The following is a 20346-nucleotide window of genomic DNA, read 5'->3' as shown; positions in this document are numbered from 1 at the left end:
TGTGTGTATGTGGGGTGTGTGTAGGGTGTGTGTGTGTGGTGTGTGTGGTGTGTGTGCTGTGGTGTGTGGGGGGTGTGTGTGTGTGTGGGGTGTGTGTGCTGTGGTGTGTGTGTGGTGTGTGTGGAGTGTGTGTGTGGTGTGTGTGTGTGTGGTGTGTGTATGTGGTGTGTGTGTGTGTGTATGTGTGGTGTGGTTGTGTGTGTGTCAGGCAAGGCGAGAATATGGAGCCTCCGTGTGAGTTTTATGCTCAATTTTTCTGTAAACCTAAAATTGCTCTAAAAAATAAAATAATAAAAAACACTATGGAAAGTGAAAAGATGTCTGTTACTGTTCCATCTGAGTGTTGTATATCCACCTTACTTAGGGCATTAAAAACACTATCGTCATGGAACACCTCAGATGACTCTGCTTTCTTCGTATAGGGTTCTGCAGTCCTGCTGGCTTCCGCCTCTCTCTGGTACAGCCCAAAGTGGGGAGTGTTGCTTTTTGAACACCAGGAAAAAGCGAGCAATAGGCTCAAGGTCTGTTAAATAATATCTTGAACTTGTTAAGAGCGATGGGAAACCCCTTGAGTAGTTTCAGACCCTATCTTTCCTGCATCCCCTGCCCCGTCCCTCCGTCTCCACTGTCCTATCTCAGGAGGTACATGGTTCTAAGGGGGGAACAAATCGAACACCAAACAACTTAGATTCTTAGGAGTTAATTCAAACCTCAACAATAACTTCTATTCTGTGAGTGCCTTAGACGTTATAGGTGCTCAGCTAGTATGCATGGACTGTGGGTGGACACACAGACGGATGGTTGGATGGGCTGCATGGTGGCAGTACAAGCAACCTGCCCTCTTTGGGGGGTTACAAAAGCTTGCTCTTAGTTATTAGTTAAGGTTATTAGGAAGGCTCTGTGGGTGGTTGAGATATAGAAAGATTGCTTTAAAATGCAAATATAGATGTATTTATATTCAAAAGATAAATTATGTGAATTAAAACATTCCATATTAAAGGAATGATTAATGGATTAAAATGAAAAGGCAAAAATGAAAATTTCAGATGTAAGAGGTGGGGCAGATTTCAAACACGAGGCAGAATATTGGTTCACTATGTACTGACTTCTCTGGGGAGACTTTCGCCCTTTTGGATCATTGTAGATATTGCTGGATGGTTAAAAATATATTCACCTTATAAACCAACTGAAAGCCACAGAATTGACTGGAATTCCTACACAGCTCCGAATCCAATATTTTTGTCACACCCACAAGAAGCCAAAACAACTGACTAAAAGTGAAATGCTCAGTCGACCAATGTTTTGTCTACATAATTTTTAAAAACAAGTTTCGAATGACTTAGTCACAGAAAATACCTGGTGTTTTGGTTACAACACAGAGCTGTGGAAGAGGAAAAGAACTGAAAGTGCTTCCCCCAAAGTGACTGGATCTTCCTTTACGCTTCCAAATAAAAGTATCTAGAGGAGACGGAAGAGTTTCCCCCGGGGCTGTGCTACATGCAGACTCGAATCAGGCCACGTGTTTTCGGGCAAGGATCACAAACAAGGCCTCGGGCAGCCTCAGCATTATCTTCCCTGGGGGACCCCGTCTCCCAAATCCCCAAGCGGCTCACCTTCATGCCCTGAATGTTCTTCAGCATCACGTCTCCAATTCTTTGGTAATCTCCTCTGATGTGAGCATTCGAGCGGCCTTCCCTGAGAGCGAAGCGTTGGAAACCAAAGTGTTAGCAGTGAAAACAGGACCGGAAAGTGTGCCAGCCCCAGATGACAAGATATCAACATTTATGTCTTCCTTTCCAATCACCGATTTGTACCTCTCCCTTCTCTGTGTGTCACAGAACGTTAGTGTGCCAGAAGGAGACTTTGAAATTAGCCCAGTCACTCTGCAGACAAAGAATTCCACCTGTGCTTGGAAACAGATAGGGAAGAGCCATCTTCTGTTCATTTTAACTTGGTCTCATTTTACATTCCTTTTCCCATCCCCACTTGGGTGACTTTCTCAGCATTAGAATAGCGTGGACATGACTTGCAGTGACAAGCTCATGAAACTGATTCTTTCTTACAGACTGGGACTAACAGACACTTGTAAGAAGCAAGATTTAGCCTCAAAATCAAGGTTTCGGCTCCCAAGAGCCCTTAGTCTGAAACAGACAAAGGGCTGTGTGAAAAGCCCTTGGGAAGAGAAAAATATAATTGAGGAACTGTAGGAGACCCATGCACGGAGGTAGGTATGGGGAGGATGACCCAGAAGAGGGCAAGATGGTAGTCCCAGGTTCAGAGACAGGTCAGGGGTCCCCTAGATATCCTGGGTGGTAGATGACAAAGATGTGGGCACTTTTTTTTTTTTTTTAAATCTTTACTGGAGTATAATTGCTTTGCAGTGTTGTGTTAGTTTCTATTTGTTACTGTACAACAAGGTGAATCAGCCATATGTATACATGTATCCCCATAACCCCTCCCTCTTGCGTCATCTCCCTCCCACCCTCCCTTTCCCACCCCTCTAGGTGGTCACAAAGCACCCAGCTGATCTCCCTGTGCTATGCGGCTGCTTCCCACTAGCTATCTATTTTACATTTGGTAGTGTATACATGTCCATGCTACTCTCTCATTTCATCCCAGCTTCCCCTTCACCCCCTTGTGTCCTCGAGTCTGTTCTCTACGTCTGTGTCTTTATTCCTGCCACTAGGTTCATCAGTACCGTTTTTTTAGATTCCATATATGTGCATTAGCATACGTTATTTGTTTTTCTCTTTCTGACTTACTTCACTCTGTACGACAGACTCTAGGTCCATCCACCTCACTACAAGTAACTCAATTTCGTTCCTTTTTATGGCTGAGTAATATTCCGTTGTATATATGTGCCACATCTTGTGTGTCCATTTATCTGTCGATGGACATTTAGGATGCTTCCATGTCCTGGCTATTGTAAATAGTGCTGCAATGAACACTGTGGTACATGTATCTTTTTGAATTATGGTTTTCTCAGGGTATGTGGATGTGGGCACTTTTAACAGAGCATTTGGGTATATATTTATGTCTCTTTGGCTCCAGGCTGTATCTGATGTTGATAATCCAGGGGCTGAGAAAAATAATAATAATAACGGTAGCTCGTGGTTACTGAGTACTGGTTACAGTGCCGAGTGCATTACATCACTGAATCCTCGCGGCAGCTCTGTGACCAGGTACCACCATCACCCCCATTAAACAGCTAAATACTGAGGCACAAAGAAATGAAGCAACGTGTCTAATGTCAGTGGTCACGAGGCGGGAGCTTGTACCTGAGCCCAGCCTATACAACCGCTAACCGCAATACCCGTGCACATCTGCCGGTTTACCCGCTGAATTTCCCAGAGAAAATTAAAACATGATTTTCAACAACAAACCTGACTAATACCTTCAAACCAACTGTTCAGGATAGCCAGAAGCCAACTTAAAGGAAAAGGAAGAATCAGACATGAAAAAAGGTAAAAATCTGGGCACGGAAGTGAAAGGTACTCAGAGCGGAATAAAACACCTGCAGCCCGAGTACGGAGGGTGATGATTTACACCCAGAGATGCCACCGCCTTACGCCTCCAGCACTGGGAGGAGTGACTGCCTCTCGGCATTTGGAGCTTTCCATAGCTGCCAGCTCAACCTCTGATGCAGCAAGGATCTCAGGATGGGGAGAGGAAGGCAGGGAGGAAGGCACTTAATGAAGCAGCCCAGGAGGTAGAAGAGTCGGGGCCGATAGAAACAGGGGGGCTGGCTCCTCCCCCAGCTCCCAGCTCCACCCCCAACCAGGCAGTGACAACACCATATATTCCACTGGTTCTAACTGAGCATATACTGTGAATTACATCACAGGGGAGACGGGCACCCAGACCCATTAGGGAATTAAAGTTTCTCTAAGATAAAAGGAGCAGACTTCCCTGGTGGCGCGGTGGTTAAGAATCCGCCTGCCAATGCAGGGGACATGGGTTCGAGCCCTGGTCCAATTAAAACATGATTTTCAACAACAAACCTGACTAATACCTTCAAACCAACTGTTCAGGATAGCCAGAAGCCAACTTAAAGGAAAAGGAAGAATCAGACATGAAAAAAGGTAAAAATCTGGGCACGGAAGTGAAAGGTACTCAGAGCGGAATAAAACACCTGCAGCCCGAGTACGGAGGGTGATGATTTACACCCAGAGATGCCACCGCCTTACGCCTCCAGCACTGGGAGGAGTGACTGCCTCTCGGCATTTGGAGCTTTCCATAGCTGCCAGCTCAACCTCTGATGCAGCAAGGATCTCAGGATGGGGAGAGGAAGGCAGGGAGGAAGGCACTTAATGAAGCAGCCCAGGGGGTAGAAGAGTCGGGGCCGATAGAAACAGGGGGGCTGGCTCCTCCCCCAGCTCCCAGCTCCACCCCCAACCAGGCAGTGACAACACCATATATTCCACTGGTTCTAACTGAGCATATACTGTGAATTACATCACAGGGGAGACGGGCACCCAGACCCATTAGGGAATTAAAGTTTCTCTAAGATAAAAGGAGCAGACTTCCCTGGTGGCGCGGTGGTTAAGAATCCGCCTGCCAATGCAGGGGACATGGGTTCGAGCCCTGGTCCGGGAAGATCCCACATGCCGTGCAGCAACTAAGCCCGTGTGCCACAACTACTGAGCCTGTGCTCTAGAGCCCGCGAGCCGCAACTACTGAAGCCCACGCGCCTAGAGCCTGTGCTCCGCAACAAGAGAAGCCCGCACACCACAACAAAGGGTATCCCCGCTCGCCACAACTAGAGAAAGCCCGCGGGCAGCAACGAAGACCCAATGCAGCCATAAATAAATAAATAAATTTTTAAAAATAGTAATAAAATAAAATAAAAGGAGCAAGGGTACCCATGATGCTCCCAGCCCCTGCCAGGGTCTCCTACGGCTCCCCTAGGGCTGGCTTTCTTTACCTACTCCATTCTCTTCCACCGCAATGCAGAGCCCCTCAGTCCTGCTGCTCCCTCTTAGCTGCCACAACAAACAAGTTGGCTGGTGGCTTTAATTACCATTCACTTCTCCTCTAATTAAAATATGGATTCTCTCCTCACCACTCCCTGAATTGGTTCTGTGCAAGGTTGCCCTTAACCTCATTCACCGAAGCAAGCACGTACTGTCACTCCTGCCCCTGGTCACTCTCTCTTGCGTAGCTGGGCCCAAAGTCCTGGCACTCTGTTCTCTGGCTTCGGGAAGCCTCTCTCTCCAGCCCCCTGGTTTCTCTCTTGGTCAGATCTTCAGTCCTCTTCGCCAGGCTGTGCTCTTCAGGCCACTCCTAAGATGCCTCTGTGTTGGGAATCCAGCCCTGGTTATCTTCTCTCTTCACTTTCTACTTCTCCCTAAGCAAGCCTTCTCTTCCCCGTGATTTCAATTCAGGATGCTAAAGCTATGCCTCGATAACCTGTGTAATTATTTCATCCCTTCGAGAGGGAACTGCATGAGTGACCCACAGGCATCTCAAACTCAAAGGATTCTGCACAGTTAATTGCTGCCCAAACCCAATCTTTTCTTCCACTTCCTTCCTTAATGAAGTGGCTGCCCTGCCTCAGCCTCAAGCTAGGAGCTTCGGTTTTCCACACTGGTCCGCCTCCCTGATCCTCAGCCATCGGGTCACATTCTCCCCCAAAATGGGCTCAGCGGAGAATGTTCAGGCATCTGACGGAGACCAGCCTTCCCTCCGAGACAGCCCTCAGCTCGCGATCAAGTATTATTCCACCCCGTCAGCTACAGGGTTGTAGCATCTCTGGATTTTGGGCACATGGCTATTAATCGAGTCACGATGGAGATGTTTATCGTTCGGCCATCCTGGGGATCCTGCGTGTCTGGGTGCGGCTGGGAATTTACTGGCTGCTCTTCTCCTTACACACCTGGGACAGAAAGGAGCTCCCGCCCGAAGCGGGGGCGTTCCTGCTGTTCAGAACGCCCCCCCGCCCCCCGCACCTTCAACATCACAGGAAGCTCCCTTAGGAGGTGGAAAGTTCTCCTTCCCTCCCCGCCACATCTGAACAACAAAGGAGGACCTAACTGCTGAGCCAGAACGGCCTGATTTCAGTAAAAGGAGGGAAGACCCAATGTAAACTGGATTTCCAGGTCTGTAGCTATTATCTTGGAACTTAAATCACTGACCCCAAAACTTCCAAACGGACGTGCCATCTGACAACGCACATGAGAAAGGTCTTTAGTTAATCCACAGGACATAATTTAAATGTTTTAGCGAGAATGCTCTGGATTGGGGGTGGGGGCAAGGAAACAGGGGTCTCAGCTCCCATTAGCACTGAACGATCCTTTCCCTCTCACGGACAGCACCCCGACCCAAGGGAAATGAAGAGCAGCAAAGCAGACTGGGAGGGGGGGCGGGGAGCGGTGATGGAGGCCAAACGTTATTGACCTCACTTCCTTTCTTCTTCGCCAACTATTTATTAAAGGAAAACGTACTGATGTTAAAACCCCAGACTCAAGGAGACCTTCCTTCCTGCATCGGCTGGCCAGCAGAACCTTATCTGTTTCTCGAAGTCTACAGCGTCCTTACTTTCATTTTAGAGACTTCTCTGGGGTAGTATCACTGGTCCCCTGTGCGCAGGGAACACCCTGATGTCCATCCACCGAGGGGGGGGCAGCTCTAGGCCATGTGGTGACAACAGGCTGGGGCCTGGGAAGTTCACGCAACCAGCATAGGCAGCTCGGCCCCCTTCCTGTCCCCTCCCCATTGCAGCACACGGCAAGGGCCAGCCCCGCTTGGTTCCAGGACATGGAATCAGCCCACGGGAAAGGGGACGAGACCTGATGCTCTTGCTGCCCTGTACAGAATTACCATCGTGTTTTACACTTCCTCTACATGCTAATGCCAGCAAATCCACAAGTCCAAAGCACTGGCTTTACTGTAAAGAGCTAAAAGGTCACTGTAGGGACTCCCCGGCGGTGCAGTGGTTAGGACTCCGCACTTCCAAGGCAGGGGGCGCAGATTCGATCCCTGGTCGGGGAATTAAGATCCCACATGCCATGCGGTGCATCCAAAAAAAAAAAAAAAAAAAAGTCACTTTACTATGGAGAACATAAAAAAGTAATTATAACTCTTCCGGAACAGCCTCTGGATGTTAACCTCACAAGAAAAGAGTCCTTGTTTGGAAGATGGGGACACATACTTGTTGCCTGGGTAATTACCGCGCGGCAACGCAGCTGAAAATTCTTTTGACAATTTCGCTTTGGAAACCCATGTACCAAGAAGCCTTCCAGATGCTAAATTCTGACCTGGGCACCACGATTAATGTGCTCCCAGGAGCAACTACACGTTATCTCAGCACAAGGTTGAATGCACACACAGACACACAGACACACACACTCTCTCTCTCTCTCTCTCTCTCTCTCTCTCTCTCTCACACACACACACACACACACACACACAGAATCTGAGTCTTCCTAACCCTCTGTAAACATTTCATGGACCACTATGTGGGCTGGTCAGCAGCTCAGCAACAAGCAGACCAAAGTCTGGCCCTGCCCTCCCCCTCAGAACAAAGAACCATCTCATCAGATTAAAACATAAAAGCAAACCATGCAGCCTGGAGTGGGAAGGCTGACTTTTTCAACCCAGCTCTGTGTCGGGGTGCTCTCGGACCCCAGGAAAACAGGTTTAACTTTGTGAATTTTTAGGCCTCATCTGCAAAACAAACATCATGCCCTAATTCTTACTGTTCTTTGTGGTTCCTATGATTCTCAATGGAAAAAAAAAAAAAAAGGCTGTGATTGTGTGTGCTTGTGTATCTATGCAACTAAAAGAATAATATGTAAATGAGCCAATAAGTAAAGACAAATTTTCCATTAATATGTAGGGTAGGGAGGGTGACTGGTTCAAAAAGCAAACAAATTAGGGGCTTCCCTGGTGGCGCAGTGGTTGGGAATCTGCCTGCCGATGCAGGGGACACGGGTTCAAGCCCCGGTCTGGGAGGATCCCACATGCCGCCGAGTGGCTGGGCCCGTGAGCCACAACTGCTGAGCCTGTGCTCCGCAACAAGAGAGGCCGCTATACTGAGAAGCCCGCGCACCGCGATGAAGAGTGGCCCCCGCTTGCCACAACTAGAGAAAGCCCTCGCACAGAAACGGAGACCCAACGCAGCAAAAATAAAAAAATAAAATTAATAAACTCCTACCCCCAACATCTTAAAAAGAAAAAAAAGCAAACAAATTAGCCAAAGTAATAGATTTTTATATGTGTGTGTATATATATATAAAAATATTATAATTATATATATATATTAGCTGCATGTAATTCATAGTTGTAGATTTCAATATTCTCTGATGAATTTCAATATCCTTTGAAATCCCTGGAGAGGAAAATCCCATTAATTTGAACATTAATTCACATCCCCACTTGCGGGGAAGGCATTTGTGCGAGAGGTGTCCCCACTGGGCCAGGGTACGCGGTTTCTCTCCGGCAGTGACAGGTAAGGGATCCATCCTGTCCTTCAGTGCAGGTGGGACACGGCAGCCTCATGCTCTCCACCTTCAGTTACACTACTGGGTTGCTTAAAGCTCTGGCTTTTCTTCTTCTGAGGTTTAACACCAGGTCCTGTTTAATAAGAGGCACAAAAGTTACAGCCCACTCACAGACAGGCTTGAGAGCACCCAGATGAGACCTGGGTTCAGAACTGTTAACGGCGGCCACGTATTAAAACACAGCAGAACAGGAAGGCCGTTTCAAACTCATAAGCGGCCTGGCGGCTGCTCTCTCTCCAGTGTTTCCCAGCAGAAACCCACCTGCGATTCAGGCAATTGGAAAAATCATTTCTGTTTTTCTGAAAAAAGTAGCTTGCTCTTAAAGCACAGTGGGCTAATACAGTCGGGAATACAGCAGATAATCCAAGAAAAACAGCGCCTGCCATATGCCTGAGAACGGGCAATTTCACTCATGTGTTAAAAGGAGACAATCAGCAGCCACCACCGTCCCTGGAACCCTAGGTAGACGGTGGGAAGCCGAGTCAGGGCAGAAGAGTCTGGGAAGATCACAGTGTCTTTCTTGCCTTTGAAACAGATGAAATTTTAAATTTTAAATAAATTTATATTAAAAAAAGTAAGTGTACACACGCCCCCCCCCACCCTGCCCACGGTACACCCGTGATCCATATATCTTGTTCTAACTGCTTCCACTGTGTATGTTTTCCAAGCTGTTTTCCAGGTAGATCAGGCTGCCTTGTCTCCAGTGAGTTTCACTGTTTATTTTGAGAGTAATGATTTTAAACCCTTTTTGCACAGTCTTCTTTTTAAAACCAATGAAACTCTTCTGCAAACAAAAGCTTTTACACAAGAGAAGTAGCCCTGATCTGCCTGAAGCAGGAAGCGGAGGGGTCAGAGAACCGCCTTTGAGTCTTGCGTTTTAAATCAATGACTCTGATTTCTAAGAAAGGGGATGGTGGGGCATTCGGTCCTAATGGGAAAGGCAAACTGTGTCCACTGTCTGTCTTCCGCTCAGAGTTCCTCCCCTTTATGTCTCCAAAACTGTGCTGTCCAGTACAGTTTCCACGTATGGTTATTTAAATTTCAACTTTACTTAAAATAAAATTAAAAAATTCAATTCCTCAGACACACTAGCCCTATTTCAAGGGCTCAAGAGCCGCATGTGGTTAATGGCTGTTGCATTGAACAATGCAGACACGGAATATCTCCATCACCACAGTTCCACTGGAGAGCACTGCTCTAGACAGAACCAGAGAATAAGCTAACAGCTACTGCTTCTGCCTGCCGGTTCATGGGCTCCATGGAAAGTTAGAAGTGGGGTGTGGGGCTTCCCTGGTGGCGCAGTGGTTAAGAATCCGCCTGCCAATGAAGGGGACACGGGTTCGAGCCCTGGCCCAGGAAGATCCCACACGCCGCGGAGCAACTCAGCCCGTGCGCCACAACTGCTGAGCCTGTGCTCTAGAGCCCGCGAGCCACAACTACTGAGCCCACGTGCCACAACTACTGAGCCCGCGTGCCACAACTACTGAATCCGGCGTGCCTAGAGCCCGTGCTCCGCAAGAAGAGAAGCCACCGCAAAGAGAAGCCCGCGCACCACAACGAAGAGTAGCCCCCGCTCGCCGCAACTAGAGAAAGCCTGCGCGCAGCAACGAAGACCCAATGCAGCCAAAAAATAAAAACAAGTTATAAAGTAAATAAATCTATAAAAAGAAAAAGAAGTGGGGGTGTGGTCCTCCCTAGCTTTACACTGAACAACTTCTGGCAAGGCACTTCCCTTTCAGAGCCTTATTTTCCATAGGCATAAAGATGGCGATAGGCCCACCAGACTGTTTGGATTGTCAAAGGAGACAATTTAAGGGAAAATGCTTTAAAAAGACACTGTAGATGTGCAAGGTGTTTTACCGTATACATATCTATGGGTTTTTTTTTTGTTTTTTTTTTTTAAACACCTCTAGAATACTGACGGTTTCTGTTCTGGAAAAGGGTCAGATGCCCAATGGTCTCTTGGCATGAGTAGAAAACAGAACAGGAGCTCTGGAGCTCTGCCCGGGCTCTGCTTCCAAGTCTCTTCAGGCTGCTTCTGGCTGCCTCCTCGGTGCAGGGCACAGGCAGAAATGTAACTGGAACACAAGCTCTCAAAGCGCAGGAACTGTGGCCCGTTTGGTTCACTGAACACTGAGAACGGTGCCTAATACACAGTAAGGGCACAGTAAATACTTGCTGAACAAACGCAAGTGACCATCTTGCCGTAAAAACTCTTAGATTAGAAAAAATTCAAACCCATCTTCTCCGACTCTAGACCCACAGGCGATACTTCTGCAGACAAAGTCACCCTAGGGCGAGCGCTGACCAGATGCCATGAGCTTCCGGCCACTTTCGAGAGGAGGACAAACACCACCGGAGAGTGCTCGGGGCAGAAGGGCCAGCAGTGCTGATCTCCCGGAGCCAGAGCGGGAAGGAAGGACGCAGCTCTGGAGACCAGGGTGCTGGACGGGGCTCTGCCGGCTTCTGCCTTGTGGGCAAGGGCAAGCCGCGCTCTCATGCTCTCCTCTAAAGAGCGAGGAGTCATGGCAGATGCTGTCCCAGCCCCCTTCCGGGTGTTTGAAACCCTGTGCTTTGACAACACAGCTTCAAAGACACCAACTACGGCTCAGCTCAGACCTAAGTCCAAGTCATGCCTCTGTCACTTAAGAGCTGTGTGGCCATGAGCAAGGAGTTTGACCTCTCCGAGCCTCATTTTCCCAATCACAAAATGGGAAAAACAACACCTACACCCGGGGAAATTCTTTTTCACCAAGGATCGGCAAGCTTTATTCTGTAAAGAGCCAGATAGCTAAGTGTTGTAGGCTTCGCAGGCCATCCGAGCTCTGTCCCAACTACTCAACTCTGCTGATGGAGCAACAAAGCAGCCGCAGACAACAGGGAAAAGGATGGGCACAGCTGTGTTCTAAATAAAACTTTATTGACACACACGGGGGCAGAGCAGATCTGGCCACGGGCTGTAGTTTGCCAACCCCTGATTTTGAAGATCAAGTGGGAAAAGCAGAGTGGTCATTTTATCTTGACTAATAATGCCAACCTGGCCATGGTATAAGGTACACGAAGAGTTTGCAGGTAATAAGTGCTCACTAATGGAAGTTTATTATTAATATTAATGCCCCAAACACTGCATTGTGGACACTGGTTTTCTAAGTGTAAAAGCGCTGCCCATCCTCGTCTGCCAGGCCTCCTTCTGCTTTGGGTCTTTGAAACATAACAACAGACAAATTTAATAATCTTCAAGATCTACCCCAGAGGAAACCAAGACATTCTCATGAATTTGATTTGTAAGTATTTTGAGCACCTACTGTGTGGTGGTCCTTGTGTTTGATGTAATGAGTACTATTCATTCTTTTTTTTTAAAATACAATTTTTAACGCTTACACTCCATTTACAGTTATTACAAAAATATTTGGCTATATTCCCCGTGTTATACAATACATCCCTGTAGCCTATCTTACACCCAACAGTTTGCACCTCCCAATGCTGTGAAAAAGTGCTTTCTGTGATGATGGAAATGTCTTTTATGTCTGCTGTCCAATATGTAGCCACTGGCCGCGTGGGACTCACAGCCCTTGAAATGTGGCTCATGTTACTGAGAAACTGAATTTTTAATTTAAATTATTTTAAACAAACTGCTCCAAGTGGCTAGTGGCTACCGCATGGGACAGTGCAGCTTTAGATGTCCTCGTTTATCCTTGTCTTACATTGTTTTCCATTTGTGAACTGTCTCAGAATCTGTGTGGAAGATGAGGCATAAAAGGATTTAAAACCACAACAAAAAATGAGCCTTAGCAAGAGCTGTGATGCAGTTTACCAACGAGAAGTCATACATTCGTTCAGACAGGCAAATATCACCCGGAGTTCCACCCTAGTCTACGTGACACAGGAAGAGCTCCCCCGCCTCCCCCGAGGACACGGCCGTCTCGGCAGGTGCTAAGAGCTGAGCTTCCAGGTGAACCGTGAGGGGCGGGCGACCAGTAACTCTCTCGGGAAGTCAGAGGAGGGAAGACGGAGGTTAGTGGGGAAGGAAGGAGGAGGGAATCGCGGCTTCTGAACCGGGCTAAGTCCATTTTACAGGTGGAAAGATCAATGCGGCTAATCGACTCTGCTGGATTCAGGAGTGACTCAGGGTTCCCGACATGAGGGGTCGTCACCCTAACTTCCTGCTCATGACAAAACTCATGACGGTTGGAACGCTGGGAGCACATCAAGCCTGCGAGTGGGATTTGACATCAGACCAGAACGTTCCAGGAGACAAGGCACTGCAGCCGATTTTACTCTGAATCAGTAAAGCTGTCACTGCCGGCAGTAACCGCACCATGGTCAAGACAGGAGCCGCCGCCCGTAAGAATTATCCAGCCGTGAAGAAAGCGTGTGGGGCGGGAATGATTACCCCGTGCAATAACTACAGGGGTTCTCCGCAGTCAACCTTTACAAACATTCTGATCTTGGGCAACAACAAAATAACATAGAAATCAGAGCCTTTCCTTATGTGGATGTGGGAAACGGTCCAGAGACATCAACTTTGGGGGGAACCAAAGCGTTCATATCACATAAACTACCTGCAGGGGCAAAGCCAGCCAGTGCTGCTGGTGTGGCAGGAACCACCAGCCACCGGCGACCTCTCAAAAGTACGGTGGCCAGGGTCCAGTCCATCCTCGGCGATCCAGAGACGAAGCGTGGGGGGCAGACTCTCCGGATTGGAGAGGCGAAGGGGGGCGTATACACGTGTGTTTCTCTGGGTTGAAAGCGGGGGTGGTGGTGGGGGGGGGAAGGCATGTGCTCCTGCCCCAACCACAAGAGGGCGCTACCCCTCTTGAGAGAGGATGCTGTGAGAAACTGCTCTGACTGAAGGGCGAGCTAGCTGCCTTTGGGAGGGGTGGCCACTGCAGCCCCCAGGGGCTGGTAAAAGGAACAGGGTCTCTGCCCACCCTGCTTACAGGACCCTCAGGTGTACAAGCTCATGACAACAGGTTGTCCGGTCACAGGGCTCCTTTCTACATTTCCCATAATGATCCCAAGTTCAAACACAGGTCAGAGAAGACAGTGTGTCAAAGGTCTCCACCTCAGGATAAAAGCACAGCAACTGACCAGCTGGGATGATGGCTCACCACACCACTCGCAGGGTCACTTACGAAAGGTAAAAAAGCCTGTTTTTACTTCCCTACCTGTTTAAAATAAAGCCCGTGGACCTCACAGAGCTGTAGGGCCACGAAGGGAAACAATAACGGGAGATGAAAAGAGCCTCCAAGAATGAGGAAGAGGCCGAGAAGCGAGAGTTGGCATTGTGAGGTCCGCCTTCAGATGGCAAGGCACCTGGACAGGTAAGCCCCGCCCACCCTCAACAGTGTTCTGAATCAGTAAGATGACAAGAGCTGAGCTCTCAGTTTAGGTACCATTTTAGCTTTAAACTGAGGTCTTATGTTCAATTTAACCCATCGAGGCCTGGCTGCGAAGGCTGACTGGGTCAGAATGGAGGCAATTCACTCAGCAGACGCACCTGCCACCCTCCGTGAGGTTCCAGTAAGTTAATTCAGGGAAGCAGTTGGCAATGCCCACAGAGAACCCACAGGCGTGGTGGCCCTCGTGTGCAAGGCAGTTTTGAAGCCTCTGGTCTTATCCTGCACTGGATTCCCTGTGACTTTCTTTTTTCTATTTTAAAAAAGATGTGGCTATATATATATATATATATATATATATATATATATATATATATATATATACAACCGAGCATTTCCCTTCAAAACTATTTTTTAGGTGTACAGTTCAGTGGCATCAAGTACAGTCACATTGCTGTGCAACCACCAGCACCAGGCTTCTTTAGAACTTCTTCATCTTTCCAAACTGAGATTCCATATCCCCTGAACGCTAACTCCCCATTTCCCTCTACCCAGCCCCTGGCAGCCACCATTCTCTTTTCTATCTCCATGAATTGACTACTCTAGGTGCCTCACAGAATTGGAACCATATAGTATTTGTCCTGGCTTTTACTTCACTTAGTCTAATGCCTTTAAGGTTCATCTACGTTGTAGCAGGTGTCAGACTGCCCTTCCTTCTAAAGGCGGAATAATATTCCATTGCATAGATCGACCACATTGGGCTTATCCATCCACATGTCAATGACCATTAGGTTGTTTCTACCTTTTGGCTACTGTGAATAACGCTGCTATGAACACGGATGTACCAGTTATCTGTTTCGAGTTCCTTCTTTCAAATCTCTTGAGTATATACCTAAGAGGGGAACTCCTGGATCATACGGTAATTCTGTATGTACTTTTTTGAGCAATCTCTAGGCTTTTCTCTCAATGATAGCCAGAGCTGGTAGGGTGGTAAGAAAAAGATTCTATTCACTTTTGTTCTATGATGGTTCACTGGTGCTTCTTTCTGTAAAGATGTTCCACTTTTGGGGGCGGACACAAACGATCTTCTCACCCATTCAGTCATCTCCACGCCACTTCAAGCTCAGCCACGGTGAGACAGAACCAGTCCGCCAGGGAAACTCCTCATCACAGCCTGCAAGACCGCCACAGCCCTGGAAGAGGAGCCTCCTTTCCGCTCTGGATGGACACCCGATCCCTCTGGACACTGCCCTGTCTCTCCTCCCCACAGAAGCCCCCAGCATCCTGGGGCTGCACCTGCACCCTGGGGAGCCCCAAACCATCTCTGCCCCCTGGGCATCCCTCTCCAAACCACGCTCCCCTCTGGCACCCTCCACCCCCGCCCTCTCGTTCGTTTTTCAAATCTCTGGTGGCTTCTCCAGCTTCCTTTGCTGGCCCTTGCTCTGCCATAAGCCATGATTATAGAAAGGTGCCCCCCAAAGTGTATTCAACACGATTCTGTCCCTGGCTCTCTTTTGCCTCAACATTCTCTTCCTTAAAGATTTGATTCTTCTTGTGGGTAATTCCACACCTACACCACTGCGTCTGATTTCCTTCTCAAGTCGGAGACTGGCGTTTCCAACTGCCTGTATGGCTTCGTTATTGATCCCTCGAAATCCATGTGCCCCAAGGCAAGCTCCTCTTCCCTCCACTTTACTTGCTTCTTCCCTTTCTTCTGCAATCTTGCTCTTAATTTCACAACCATCCTCCCAATCAGCCAGGCTCAAAGCTCCAGGGACCTCCCCTTCGCCTCCCCTTTGTCCCGCGAGCCGAGACTTGGTGAATTTCCACATGGAGTCTTTCCGGCCCCCTTGGCTGAACTTCTGCTCTCCTACCAAGCGATGACGCTACCTCAAGGTTCTTCTAAAAAAAAAAAAAAAACCCCAGCTGATCCTTCTTCAAAGCTGTGTGCCCGCGGCCAACACCGAGTGCCTCCTTGGGTCCCAGCTCCCGGCCAGCTGTCGGCTGAGTTCCGTCCCCAGCAGAACCCACCAAGATGCACTGTTCCGGGGCAGGTCTGCATCCACCTCTGGGGAATGACTTGGCCAGTTTGTCCTCAGCACCTGTCAGTCATTTCAGGGCTGGAATCTGGGGTTCCTGCCCAAAGACCAAAGATCTTTAGTGGCTTTCTCTGAATGCATTTGAACAGCTGAGTAAAACGTCCTTGCTTTCAAAAGGAAAAGCGTTCTGCGTGTTTTCAGAAGTCACCGAACCTGTTCTGTTTCCTTGTTTTTGAAGAAACAGGGCAACTTGGGCTTGGGCCAGAATGAAACGGTCCGGCCCTCTTCTCAGGTGTGTTGACTTAGGAGAACGCACCATTTGGACAGGGGCAGGTGTGTTTACTCAGCCGGGGTCCAGTCTAATCATCTGGGAAAACTTCCGGTAATTTTTCTGCCCTATAATTTCCCACTGCTGATGGAAGTATATGACAACCTAACTTAGGCCTGCAAAGAAAGACATGGTGGCTGTGATATTTAAGCCCCAAATCTGGGGGACCTTGAGGTGCAGCGTAAACTTTAGACTTCTATTAACAATAATTAAAAATATTATTACTGAATAAAGTCTGGAGTTTAGTGGATAATAATGTAGTGTTAAAAGAGAAAGAACAGGGCTTCCCTGGTGGCGCAGTGGTTGCGCGTCCGCCTGCCGATGCAGGGGAACCGGGTTCGCGCCCCGGTCTGGGAGGATCCCACATGCCGCGGAGCGGCTGGGCCCGTGAGCCATGGCCGCTGAGCCTGCGTGTCCGGAGCCTGTGCTCTGCAACGGGAGAGGCCACAGCGGTGAGAGGCCCGCGTACCGGAAAAAAAAAAAAAAAAAAAAAAAAAAAAAGAGAAAGGACAGGTCCAAAGTGGAGTTACTTGGGCTAAAACCAAGACCTAATACCTAACCTAACTGCAGTTACAACCTCCCCCAGGAATGTAATCCTAGCCAGTCAGCCAGGAATTTTCCGGTCAGCACCAATGAGGTCATCTGTCACGTGGGCCCTCTCAATCCCCAAACGAAGATGAGGTCACCTGCCACACAGACCCCTTCTGTCCCCCAGGTAGGTTACCTACATCCGAAATAATGTTTTTTTTGTTTATTCCTTGTTTTGCCTTTAAAGACCGTTCCCTTCCTGGAGCTCCTCTCTACTAGCTAGATGGAATGCTGCCTGTTCATGAATCATCTAATAAAGCCAATCAGACCTTTAAAATTTACTCACTCAAATTTTGCTTTTTAACAGAACCAACACTGGTTTCTTAGTTTTGACGACTGTGCCCAGTGATATAAGAAGTTGACGTCAGCAGGAGCGTGCAGAAACTCTATTCTCATGGCAACGTTTCTCTAAATCTAAGATTTCGATTTATAGGAGTTTACATTGAAAAATGGTCTGGGGACTTCCCTGGTGGTCCAGTGGCTAAGACTCCACGCTCCCAATGCAGGGGGCCCGGCTTCGATCCCTGGTCGGGGAACTAGATGCCGCATACCGCAACTAAGAGTCCGCACGCTGCAACTAAGATCTGGCGCAGCCAAAATGAATGAATGAATAGGTATTAAAAAAATTTTTTTAATGGATTAAAAAAATATTAAAAAAATAAAATATGGTCCGTCTTCCCCACCTTTTTCTGTGTGGGACAGGACACCAAGCCCTTTACAGACACTGTCCCATTTAGTTGGTGTGATGGCCCTGCGAAGTGGAGACCGCACGCCACACCTTACAAGGTGAGGAAACAAGGCCGTGCAAGGCCACGGACAGCTGGATGTGGACCTCAGGTGGCGTGATGGAGGATGCAGGCACAGCCATCCCACGCCACGTGAGCCAGGCCATGTCTCCCATCTCAGGGTATCAACACACACACACACACGAGTCTGTCAGTCAATAACCCGGAGCAAACTCCTTTCTTAATCAACTCCATGTGATCCATTCTCCTCATTGAACATAATTGCTCATGGGTTGCCTCTTCTGTGTGGGCATTAATGGCCCACGTGTCCTCCAAGACAGAACTGGCCAGTGACACCCTCTGCCCACACTGGACATGGCCCACTCATCCACGAGAGGGCCTGGTCTTCCTCGCCCCATGAGCCTGCCCCCTCCTCTGAGACCGCAAGTCCCCAGCGGGCGAAGCCTGACACTCACCAGCTCACTCTCCCACCCACCCACCTGGCTCACCCATGCACTCATTCATTCACTCACTCAGTCATTGCTTACAGAAGAAACCAGAGTTATACGCCAAATGCAAACCAAGGAGTCAGAGAATCTTCGGTCTGTCACAGGCAGTCTACACCAGTTGTTTCAGAAAAGTCATTCACCATGGTCATCTCAAGAAGCAATTTAAAATGTAAATTTCTGGGTCTGGCCCCAATGTTCTAATTAAGGAGGGCCAGGTGGGGCCTGGCAGTCTGTATTTTTTCAAAACTTCCCTGGCCCATCAACCCCAGGTGACCCTGATGCCCTGCCAGGTTTGGGGTTTTGCCCAATAGACAAGTACCTTCTGGAAATGGGCAACCTCAGCTCAAGAAACCCTGAGGCAGAGGAGCTCCTTACCTCACAGGGCAGCCTCTCATCGCCAAGCTGCACTTACTGTGAGGAAACCTTTTTCTATACTAGGACACGAGGCGTCTCTTTGGCAATTCACGCCTTGGTTTAAATGTTGTCCTCTGGTACACTTACGATGACGCCAACGCCCTCTTTCATGCAACCAGCCTGGAAAGGGCCATCCTATTTTCCAAAACCTTCTCCCTTTTAGGCCAAACGCCCATACTTCCAACAATTTTTAAAAAATGAAATGCATTCTACTATTATCCCATTTCAAACGTGAAACTCAGAACTGGGTACGGTATTCTGATGGAGCTCAGAGCCGTCAAGTTTCAGGGCGCAAGCCTTTCCCATGCTCTGGTCTCCTTCTAATGAGGCAGAGTCTATGGAAGAGGTTCTTGACCTTGGCTGCAGGTTGGAATAGTCACCTGGGAAGCTTTAGGAACTATTGAGACTTAGGGCCAGCCTCTCAAGAGATTCTGATACAACCGTCTGGGGCTCTGCCTGGTTATCAAGTTTTTTGTTTTTTTTTTTTAAAGGTTCTAGGTGATTTTAGTGAGCAGCCAGCGTTGAGAGCTACGGACACAACAGGCGCTGACGTCTGTGTTATTCTATTGGCCCACACTAAACTCATTCGCACTCAACCTTCTGCCTTGAATCGCTGCCGAGCCAGGTCTTCCTCATCGTGCTGTTGAGGAACTGATTAGCTGAACTCAACGGCAGGCTTTTACGATGACTCCCAAAAACGCCATGAGTTCGGTGTGGGTCCACTGTTGTAAGGCTACTGAGGGTCAAGTCAACTGAGCTGCATATTGACTATCTGCTCTCTCTTTAGCTTTGAGTCTTTAACAGGCTTCTGGTTATCTTCATGGAAAACATGAATAAAATTGTAGATCTCTGAACGACACTCTACGGAAAATTCTATGGGAAATCAATGACAGCAGGTGCTTTTTAAGCCATTGGATGTTCTTTCACAGATAAGGGCTAAAGATTTATGGTCACAGATAAGTCCAAGAGCATGGCGTCATTCCTAGAATGAAATGTTTCATACAGCTCGCCAAAGTTCTCTGGTGGCGGTGTTAGGTAGTTACTCAGACACGAGCAGGTCCCCGCCCCGTCCTGGATGGGGGTCATCTTTCCCTCCCCCACCTGGACACTGGTGATCAGAACATGCCCAGAGGTCCTCCCTCTTGTGGTCCAGGACCACCGCTAAGTTTCCAGCCTTATCAGGACCAAGCAAGATAAAACTGCCAGAACAGGTTGGTGCAGGCAGCACCAAGACTCAAAAGGTGACTCAGACTAACAGGGTGGGGGTCGTTATGCTGTAATTATAATAAATTAGCATTGCAGTTTTTGTCCGCCCCCCGCCCGCCCCCCGCCACCCCCGTGTTTCACTTCGGTGCTTATGGGTAAGCACCTGCGCACTAAGGGAGAAGTAATATAACCTAAAGCTGTCAATCAACTTGTCAGTCAAATGACGCAGGACACAGGGAGGGACCACTACTCTAAAAAACCCAACCCTACCTCCATCGTGGGACTGCTTCTGGTTTCCAGACAGACCGCTCTTGTCCTTTCTCAGGAGCATACTTTTGCTTTGTTTAACAAAACTCTTGCTGCTTAAAACTGCTCTATGTCTCTCGCCTGAATTCTTTCCCTTGAGAGGACAAGAACCAAGGAAACGGCTGTTCTGCCAGTGACAGCAGCAGCTAGCGCAAGCCCCCAGTGCTGGGCTGCCAGGGTGCTGCCGGCGGAGGACACCTCTTGTGTGTGACCACCCCAGTCTTATTTATTTTTAAAAATTTATTTATTTATTTATTTTTGGCTGCACTGGGTCTGCGTTGCTGCGCGCGGGCTTTCTCTAGTTGCGGCGAGCGGGGGCTACTCTTCACTGTGGTGCGCGGGCTTCTCATTGCGGTGGCTCCTCTTGTTGTGGAGCACGGGCTCTAGGCGT

The 20346-nt window shown here is 48.5% G+C and overlaps 1 protein-coding gene across 6 annotated transcripts in view; it reads right to left on the bottom strand.

The window, feature by feature from the left end:
* FARP1 (FERM, ARH/RhoGEF and pleckstrin domain protein 1) overlaps positions 1-20346 on the bottom strand; it is a 303222-nt gene that overhangs the window by 23330 nt on the left and 259546 nt on the right. For all 6 annotated transcript variants that reach the window (XM_024123132.3, XM_024123133.3, XM_055089686.1 and 3 more), the window contains one exon: positions 1614-1695. In XM_024123132.3, coding sequence (XP_023978900.1) covers positions 1614-1695 — 82 coding nt within the window. The remainder of the gene's footprint in view (positions 1-1613; positions 1696-20346) is intronic.

The sequence above is a fragment of the Physeter macrocephalus genome, chromosome 13 (genome assembly GCF_002837175.3).
Source record: "Physeter macrocephalus isolate SW-GA chromosome 13, ASM283717v5, whole genome shotgun sequence".
Classification (NCBI taxonomy): Eukaryota; Metazoa; Chordata; class Mammalia; order Artiodactyla; family Physeteridae; genus Physeter; species Physeter macrocephalus.
The sequence above is the reverse complement of the archived record's forward strand: the minus strand, read 5'-3'. Positions and strand labels throughout refer to the sequence as shown.